Source organism: Zingiber officinale, chromosome 5A (genome assembly GCF_018446385.1).
Source record: "Zingiber officinale cultivar Zhangliang chromosome 5A, Zo_v1.1, whole genome shotgun sequence".
Classification (NCBI taxonomy): domain Eukaryota; kingdom Viridiplantae; phylum Streptophyta; class Magnoliopsida; order Zingiberales; family Zingiberaceae; genus Zingiber; species Zingiber officinale.
Genome location: NC_055994.1, coordinates 24,910,031 through 24,919,967, shown reverse-complemented (window position 1 = coordinate 24,919,967; position 9,937 = coordinate 24,910,031). Strand labels below are relative to the sequence as shown.

The 9,937-nt window shown below is 35.9% G+C and overlaps 1 protein-coding gene across 3 annotated transcripts; it reads right to left on the bottom strand.

Annotated features, from left to right (window-relative positions):
- Nucleotides 1–258: 258 nt before the first annotated feature.
- Nucleotides 259–5,555, bottom strand: LOC121980326 (protein ALP1-like). Of its 3 annotated transcripts, XM_042532321.1 has the most exons (4): nucleotides 5,283–5,553; nucleotides 3,588–4,115; nucleotides 3,276–3,501; nucleotides 2,627–3,172 (listed from the first exon to the last, which is right to left on the bottom strand). In XM_042532321.1, the coding sequence occupies exons 2-4, from the start codon at nucleotides 4,107–4,109 to the stop codon at nucleotides 2,799–2,801; spliced, it is 1,122 nt and encodes a 373-aa protein (XP_042388255.1). In that variant the 5' UTR covers nucleotides 4,110–4,115; nucleotides 5,283–5,553; the 3' UTR covers nucleotides 2,627–2,798. The 3 variants fall into 3 exon arrangements, with proteins under 3 accessions (XP_042388257.1, XP_042388256.1, XP_042388255.1); XM_042532323.1 differs by lacking the exons at nucleotides 2,627–3,172; nucleotides 3,276–3,501; nucleotides 3,588–4,115 and adding exons at nucleotides 259–973; nucleotides 2,128–2,503 and having other exon boundaries at nucleotides 5,283–5,555; XM_042532322.1 differs by lacking the exons at nucleotides 2,627–3,172; nucleotides 3,276–3,501; nucleotides 3,588–4,115; nucleotides 5,283–5,553 and adding exons at nucleotides 259–973; nucleotides 2,128–2,585.
- Nucleotides 5,556–9,937: the final 4,382 nt, after the last annotated feature.

Genomic DNA, 9,937 nt, shown 5'->3' with positions numbered 1-9,937 from the left:
TCACAAAAAAGGATCATTTCTTGAAGGAAAAAACATCACAAGGTCTCTATTTATTCAAAGAGTTGACTCCAGAAATATGAAATACTCCAGACTCAATCAAATTCCAGAACGAGCTCTAAGTTCATGCATACATCATCTATCCATTTTTCAAGTAACATATTCAAAATATCACCAAACCATTTTAAACAATTATCAAGTAACATATTCAAAATATCACCAAAAACAATATCAATAATAATGCTGCCCATAACCATTTTAAACATCATCTACTTGTTTAATACAAAATAAAATGTCTCAATGCAAAACCAACTATGAGAAGCAAAATATAAACCTATCCATAAACATTAACCTCAATAGTTGAGGATAACAATGCCAAAATCAGGATCTTAACCGACTTTAGTTATATTAAAGTGAGCACATATTCCCTCACTTCAGTGGAATCTAAACTGAATAACAAGTCAATATTCAAAGGATCTTGACAAATTACTTTAGAAGCCTTGTACTTATCTGGACCACTGAACCCATGTTTTTCTAGCAGTTCAAGAACTTGTGGCATTCTTGAGGTTGTACCTTGCATCCAAGTTGACATTGTGCTAAGGTGACCATCAAGACTCTTCATAAAACCCCGAATTTCATCATTAAATTCCTTATACTCAGTTTCAACATTCTTCACTGGTGCAAACTTAGTTTTCTTTGAAGCTTTATGAACTTGATGAGTGCATTTTTTCTTGGCAGCAGATGAACTGGAAGAATTAGATGGCAGTGACTCCATGGTAGATAAAAATTCAATTTCAGTGTTGGAATCACTCTCATCTGTCACAGTCAAAGTAACAGTAGCATTTCCTAAATTCTGCTCAGCAGCAAGTGGATCTTCAGCCACATCTCCCGTTGCTCGATCCTTGCCATACACCATATCCAAATCCGTAAAGTAAGGGAATGAGACATTATATAAGCCCTTAGCATCTTTGTGAATCTGTAAAAAAAATACAAAGCCAAAATTATAATTAGATTCTACATAAAAAAAAAACAACATAGCCATGTTAAAGTACAGATTCATGAATGGCTGAACACATAATTGATACACCATATCCAGATGCTAGCTTTTGCATCATTTGGAGGCACACTAAGGTTGAGGACCTAATACACATAACTGATTATGGCTACTACTCCAACTTCAAATTAGAACTCTGTTTGCTACAAATTGTATAACCTAAAGTTGCACACCTGGCATAAGTCAATACAGTAGAGTCATTAACAACAAGACAAACAAAGATATTATCGATCATCATCGTAAATAACTCACACAGCCATACAAGAGTTAAGACCTGGATTGCTAGTGGTTGGTCATGTAAGAACTCAAATAGGAAAAAGAGGATGCCAATCATAATCTACAGCGGCAAAAAATATCAGATGAGAAGTGTCATCAACTTGATTTAGCAAACTTGACAAATTGCAAATCATCAAAAAAAGATTAATTTCACTTGTTCACTTACATGTACAAAGACCAAAGACTCGATTACATGCACAAAATTAATTGAAACGTCGGAAGGTAAGTACGAGCATGGAAATACAAAGGATTACTACTAACAAAAAAAGAAAAGAACAAACCTATAAAATCTAAGCATCCGAGATTGTGTTCCCCTCGAAAGTAGATGAAACTGACATCGTAGTGGTAAAGAATACAAACAACGGCATGATGAGCACACCACATTTGGTGATGAAGTTCTACTCTACAAAGCTAGAATGAATCAATTTCGGGTCAAGAACATTAGCAAATTGATGTGTTTTCAAGAGCAAAATAAGCGTTGTTCATTTCACCTAAATCTAATTGGCTGAGGTATGTCACAATCTATAAGAGTCAATCACATTAAAATTCATGCGCATATTTCATCTCACAGGATTAAAAATCATAGTCAGAAGAGCATTTTTATGTTTTGTCAAAATAGAAGCATTGTAGATAGCATACAAGGTGATCCTTGGTAGAGACTGCATGGATTGGGCTAGATTTGGATCAAACCAATTGTGAATTTGTGTAAAAAAAAAGGTACAACATCAAAGTAACATCAGCATATACCTCTAACAGACAATATTATAAAATTACAAATTAAAACACATGAATTGGCATACCTTAATCCATTCGGTATACCATGTAAATTCACAAGCAATCTTTTTTTCAACATCATTCCAAGAACATCCACTCTGCTTGCACATTTCATTAATAGCATGGTACCTTCCCTTCAAGAACTTGATCCTAGAGTCAATGTGTTTCACTTCAATTATCAACTGGGGTAACTTTTGCACCATTAATCTTCTTATCTCATTCATGTAATTGTTCTTAAAACCACCATCTGTTTTCCAAAGAGGATCAGTGGCCATATCTTGTAAACATCTAATTAAAACCCAACTTTCCTCCTCTGTCCAAAATCGCTTATTCTTGCCTCTTCCGTATTCCACTTCATTTGTCTCTTGGTTATGCACATCCACTGTACTACTTTTCATCATACTGTGGTTCAAAAAATACAAATTCCAAAAGCATAATAATGTAATTATACACATTATATAACAACTCAAAAATATAAATATCAAATAATATTGAAACAGTTAGGCAGTACATAAGATAGCTAGCAGAGTCATACAACATCCCACATCAAATTGAAAATGTTCTAATAAAAATACAACAAAATCACAAACATATGCAATAGTCATCCCATATTAAAAACTCCATTTCTCCAATTATTAAACATTTCAATTGCCATATTATTTCTGAACGCATTCCACTGGTCAGTTGGGGCAATTGTTCATATGTATTCCACTTCATCATCATCATCGCTTTCCTCATCTTCGCTTTCTTCATCATCCTCTATAGATTCCTGAGGATCTGTACTCATAAATTTGCGAATCAGATTATGGAGTAGACAACAGGAAATAATAATACGGACTTGGGTTTGTATTGGGAAGAAAGAAGGGGATGCTAGAATTTTCCAACGCCCCTTCAACAAACCAAAACACCTCTCAATTACATTTCTTGCTCGAGAATGCTTCATATTAAAATATTCTTCCGAAGTCTCGGGTCGATGACCATCAAACTCATTAAGATGATACCTATGTCCACGATAAGGCGCAAGAAATCCAGAAGAATTACAATAACCAGCATCCACCAAGTAGTAACAACCTTTGGCAATAAAACAATATTAAATGTAAGACTACAATAAACAACTTAATTTAGAAATTTAAAATTAAGGTAATTAGTTAATTCACAACTTTTTTATATATACCTTGAGGAACTTTAAGCCCAGTAGGCCTACTAATGGCATCACGAAGAATACGACCATCGTGAGCAGAACCTTCCCATCCAGGTAACACATATATAAATTGCATATTTGGGGAACATACTCCCAACACATTTGTCGCTATACCTCCTTTCCTTGTGCGATAACGTTGTTTTTCTTCTTTAGGAGGTGTTACTGGAATAAAAGTACCATCTAACGCGCCTAAGCAACCCTATATTATTCAAATGAATTAATAAGAAATACTACTAAAACATAATGACCCTAGCATGTTACTAAATATTTATCATATATTATTACCTTAAATGGTTTCCATCTGTCATCTTCACAGTTTTCGGATATAGGTTCTGGTGTTTGGAGTAATATGTGGTGAAGCTTCAAAATTGCATGAAGACACAGATTGAAGTGACGGCTCACAGTCTCTTGACTTCGATGAAAAAGTAGACTAATTGTTCTGTTTTTCTTGTGATGTGCCAGAACATAGATAAAAAATGCAACAATTTCATCAACAGACGCATTTCTTGTGTCTTTTAATCCCCCAATGTCTCTTACCATATCACATAATATCTCAAAGGTTCGTCTATCCATGCGGAGTTCACTAATACAAAATGCACCACTCTCTTTTGTAAGGCTAAATATCCATTGCATTCGCTTAATTCGTTTTTCTTCCTTATTTTTTATTCGGCAAATTTTAGTACGTCGATATATTCGATACGAATGTTGATAGAATATGAGAACCATAACAGCCATAAGTATAATATGTGTAACCCACAATGTGCACATTAAATTTTGACTTCTACTATTAAAAGGAGGTCGTGCCATGCTTTTCTACAACAATACAAGTAAAAAAACATCAATTAAGGGATTGAAAAGTACAAAAAAAAATAGAAGAATTAAAAAAATGCATGATCAATATAATAAAGATCAATTGATCTTAATATAAAGTGTTTCTGCCTTGGATAAAATAAATTATGTTAACATCTAAAGTATGACCCATGCATCTTGAACCAAGTTAAACACGATTAAGGTCAAGCTAGCATATATTGAAATAGTTCCTAATAAAACTCTACCTATTAAATCATCTACTGGTTAGTTATGTTGGCAACATTAGATTATCTCACACAATGTCATGACTCTATATGTTTGTTATAATCTAGTTTCAAATGTAATCTCTTGAATCAAACGGCCAAAGGAAGTGCTAATTTTTTTAGAGGTAGATTAAATAATGGTGTTCATTTGTCTAGATCTGACTGTGGGTCTCAAATCCTCATCATTTCTCATGATCTTGCCCCATCCAAAGAGGGCCCTACCACCCAGCCTTTTTGGCTTGCAATGATCAAAACATTTGAAGCCCTTTCTAAAACCTGAACTCGTACTATAATTGTAACATCCTGATAGTTAAAGCAATTAATTTGCTTGTATATCCTTGCCCTAGCACTTCATATATACTTCATACCACTTAACAATTTGCCTTTATTCCTTTCTGTTTTGGCACATGTGATTGCTTAATCATTCATCTACAGCACCGCCCCATGAAATGAGATGATCTACACTTCCAGAAAAAGGAATTACCAACATGTAATTCATGTGTACATGCTTCCCACTTTTCATTTATATGATTATCAACATACTATTCTTTTTTTCATCAGTCATGCTTTGGTTGCTAAAGTAGCGTATCAGGTCACAACCAAAATCTGAATGTGAACGTTGCCAAAGCACTTAACTTCAACATTTTAAACAAGCAGGTTTTTAGTTTGTTTGTTATTTAGAAATTTCACACTCCACCAAAGAAAACAATTAATGAATTTGTAACTAGAAATAAAAATCTCAGGTTTTGCCGTTTTGGGTATCATGTTTCATACTCAATTAACGGATTGAGTATCCTATTTTCGGTGTTTATTTCACAGACTTTTCTAAACGATTGTAGAAGGGATTATGTTGGAGGACACATATATCTTCGAATCGAGAGGAAAAGACATTGCATTGAAGGGTTACCTGGTGGTGAGCGTGGGGAGGAGATGCAACGGTTCGTGATCCGGTCGAAATACCTAGGTCACCGGTACAACGATACTGGGAAGGTGGAGGCGTTCAGATTCGGGGAGGAAGGGGATCTTCGAATCCCCGACGAGGTGGCGACGTTCGGCGAGGTGGAGGCGTTCGGCAGGTGGCGACGTTCGGCGTCGGGCGAGGTGCGGCGTTGGCGTCGTTTGGGAACAGGTTGCAACGAGAGGAGAGAAATGCGATGGAGAATATTAGGTTAAGGGCATTTTAGGAATTAATGAGAAATTTTGATTGATGCAAATCCAGGAATCGGTGATTGAAGGGGTGGGACACCGGAATAAGCCATTACCCATTAATAGAGAATCATTCCCTCATTTTCATTCCCATTGTTGTAATCCAAACATTAATATTGATTGCTATTCCCATTCCTTACTTTTATTCCCTTAAACCAAACGCCCCCTGAAACTACAACTAAATCCAAACTATAAACTATCAGATTCAGAAACAAATCTGCAGGAATAAGAAAACCCAAGCTCGAAACAAACTGCAAAGAAAATCTAACATCCCTACACCCAAATCTCGAACCAAATTCGTCTTCTCCTTGACGTCACACAAGGATCTGTAGAGAACACTCCAACAGAAGTCAGATGGTGTCCTTGAACTCGAGACAACTCAGATTCACTTGTATCAGCTCACAAATCATCAGCTAGGTCAGTTTCTGAAATAGCTTTCTGCTGCACGCTGCTGCATTTCTGAAGCTGGAGTCGCGAGCTGATGAAGGGAGCAAGGAACGTTGAAGTGCTGTCGGAAAAGGGTTCAGAATTACCGGAGGACCACCGCCGATAATCCTGTGAAGAAATGGAGGCTCAAACCAGAAGAACGCCGCTGGTCTGAGCTGAAAATCGTAGCTCGCAGCTACAGTGCCCCGACCGCCAAAACGCTTCACTGATGAAAACTGATGGTCGGAATCTGATCGTCGGAGGTTAAGGAACTCCACGCTGGTGAAGACAAGCTGGTTCAAAGCTCTGGAAGAGGGAAGGGAGCAAGCTTCACGCCGTCGAAAGAGAAACGGCACGATGAACAGTAGCGAGCTCACTGTTCACCGTGCCAAAATGTTCTTTAAATACCTAGGGTTTTTGGCTCATTGAACCCTAAGTTGGTGTAAGGCTCATGTGTGATCTAGCTTGGGTTTAAGCTCCTTGAAATCCAATGGAATCCAGGTTTAATTGAGCCCAAAGGTGGCCTTGCACTACTCCATTTGGTTGAGTGAACTAAACCTCCACTTGAATCATGAGTCCATGTGTACCCTACAAGACCAAATTCACAAAATGAGGAATAAATCACGCATAAGATGGAAAAACATCATAAAGCTCATAAAAACCTTGTTTGGGGAAATATAATCAAAATTGGAATTAAACATGTGCAAATATATAAAGAACACCAAATATTAACCCAAAATTAATATGTCAATTCATAGCTTATGAAATCCCCCACACTTATTCTTGCACGCCTCATGCAAATGAGCCCACCAAAATATCAACTAAGATGGTACCTCCTTCTCCTAACTATTCTTGATCATATCTAAAAGAAAGTAAAAGGAAGTTACAAGTAAGTATCAAGTTTCATAGACTCACACATTCATGACCTCCATTTTCACCTTGGTTCAATACTTAGTAAATTCATCCCTCAAGAATAAAATAAAAAATGATAACATTTCTAATTCTCACAAGGTAATTTGAAGTGGCTCTCTTTCTATTCTCAATTCATGCAAAGGTGGAGCTCACTCAAGCTACTCATAGCAAATCCACTACCATAAGCTTGCTTTTCATCTAATTCAACCTCCATCACAGATATTAAGATGCACATTCATGAAAATTTACAACCATTGGAAAAGAGATCGAAATCAGATGTAAATGAAAGAATTAATGCTAATGGAGCAAATAGAAAGATAAAATTCAACTCAAGGTGGAAGACATGGACTTAGAATGATATGTGATGTTCAATTTCGGTCAAGCATGGCTGATTTATTTTGGGTCTTAACTACTAAACTGAATTGAGCTCTTCATTCATTTGTATCTTCATAGTCCAGCTCCTACTTTTCAGCTCTTCATTTCATTCAATTTCACAATTCATAATCTGATACCTCACATAATCTGATTCCTTTGCAAAAATTTCAGCAGACAAACTCTTGAGATAACTCACTTGACATTAAATTGCAAAAGCCTTTAATCTCATTCATTCAGATAAGATTCAATCCGGAAATTAGATACAGAAATGAGCATCTTTGAAATCAGTCTGCAATTCCAATAGTCTTCTTCCAAGCTCAACTGTTCACTGTCCTCAAATTCTGCTGATACTGTTTCAATTCATTCCAGCTAACTCGGAAGAAAGTTCATTTGATTATGAGTCAACATGGTTAAACTCCCATCCAATACAGATCAGAATGGCAAAAATTCCTGATACAAATCAGCAACTTCCTTATGGACCAACTATTCTGCATTTTAATCCATCAGCAGGTTTAAACTTCTTCTATCTTGTCATCCTCTTCAACAATGGTACGAATTCAAGATTCCACCTCTTGTTCTCCAATGGCACAAAACTTTCAGCTTGGATTTTACTTTTCCTCACTGCAATAATAGTCCAAAACTTCAAGCTACAATTTTGGTTCAATCTTCTTCAGTTTTCAGCTTTATTTTCCTGTTTGTTTTCAAATTCCTTGTCTAAAAGTCCTGTAAACTCTGGAGAAGAAAGATAACCAATTAACAATACTAAGTAGCAGCTGGGTTTCAGATTTTGCTCTGGTCAGTAGCCCCTTAAACTTCATTCTGCACTATCATTACTGATTTCAGTTTTTCTTCAATGTTGAACTTTGTATCAACCTGCCCCTGTTAAGCCTTAAAAATTTCCAACACTTCTTCATCTTGCCTCTTCAGAACCTTTACAATGCATATCCAAAGGTCTTCTATTTTCCAGCAGCTTTGGTTCATCACAACTTTCATCCCAATTTGGCACAAAAACTGCCATTTCTACACAATCTGTACTTGCTGAAAATTCTGCACTATACTCATCCCTTTCATTCCAGCACCTTTTCCCCTTGATCTTCTTTGAATTGAGTTTCACTTCCCAATTGGAGAGCTGTCATTGTCTTCTTTTACTCCTCTCATTCACCACAATTCAGCCTTCAAACACTACCAAATGCCTTGTCTTGCCTAGCTATCAGTGATTGATTTGCATTTTTGTAGAAGCTATTTATGCTAACGTCCCATTTGTTACTTCTCAATTCAGCACTTAAACCTCACACAGAATACACTGTTAAATACACCAAATTCTGCATACCATTTGTTACCACATCTTCTCAAATTCCAACTAAACTTTCTTCACTTTAAATCTTGCATTCTGATTTTGATACAAAACTTGATACAACGTTTCAGCACTAACTTGAATTCTGCAGTCTTTCACATCTTCCATAATTCCCATCTGATTTAACACTTCATCAAACACTCAAATGTATCAAAAATTGGCACAATAACACAGCAATTTTCATCCACTGAACTTACTTAATTCTGCAGAATTCATTTTCTCAATCAAAACATTCTCCACCAAAACAGAAGAACTCAATTTTCAATTACACACCTCCCCCACACTTACTCTTTTGTCCGTCCCGGCCAAAATAAAATCATCACATATCATCCAAGATAACCACATCCAAAGAAATAAAACATGAGAAAAGAATAAAGATATGATGATTTATGACAAGAGAAATAGCAAAAATAGGTGAGGGCAATGTGATAATGGAGTAACCTTCATGAAAATGACTTAATATTGTTCTAGTGGTAGTAAATAGATTTAAAGCAAGTTCTAGAGTGAAATAAGCTACAAGTGCATCACTCAAATAGGCTCAAACCTCACTAGGTAAATAAAAGTTATCATACCATTTCATCAATCAAGAATCCATCACTAGTATCAACCTCTTGCAATCCTAGAGTTCATTCATGCAATAAAGTCTTTAAACAAGATAATCAAATTTAACATCCCTTTTCAAATCCCTTAAAATGATACAAGGAAATGTCAAAAGAAGGAAGTACCATTTATTCCTAAAACAAAGACTATCAAGCTTAAAGAAATGGTAACTATCATGCACCTAAAGTGCAAAACTATAACTATGCAAAAATAAAAACTACTAATGTAACTCAAAATTTATTTATGCAAGAAAATTCGAAATGAAACCGGAATTTCACCTAAACAAATAAAAAAAACTACCTACACCTAAAATTTATTAATTTGCAAAGAAACAAAAGATAAAGTGAAACTCCCCTCTAACTCGGGTAGATAGCATCAACATGTTCCATTTCCTCCACCACCAAGCCCTTCACTTCTTCATGAAACTTTTTAAGCCTTTGTCCATTAACTTTAAAAATCTGGCCAGTAGACATATCCTGAATCTCAACCACTCCATAAAAGAAAACATTAGTAACACAATAAGGTCCTTCCCATCTAGATCTCAACTTACCTTTAATCAATTTGAGACGAGATCGATATAGAAGTACTTTGTCACCAATTTGAAACTCTTTCACTTCAATTTGTTTGTCATGAAATCTCTTGGCCTTTTCTTTGTAAATCCGTGAGTTCTCAAAGGCTTCCAATCTAAT

Coding starts and splice junctions, on each gene's coding strand:
- LOC121980326 (XM_042532321.1), bottom strand. CDS start 4,109: ATGGCACGACCTCCTTTTAATAGTAGAAGTCAAAATTTAATGTGCACA. Junction 3,502..3,587: donor ACAGATGGAAACCATTTAAG/GTAATAATATAT, acceptor TGAATAATATAG/GGTTGCTTAGGCGCGTTAGA. Junction 3,173..3,275: donor TGGGCTTAAAGTTCCTCAAG/GTATATATAAAA, acceptor TTATTGCCAAAG/GTTGTTACTACTTGGTGGAT.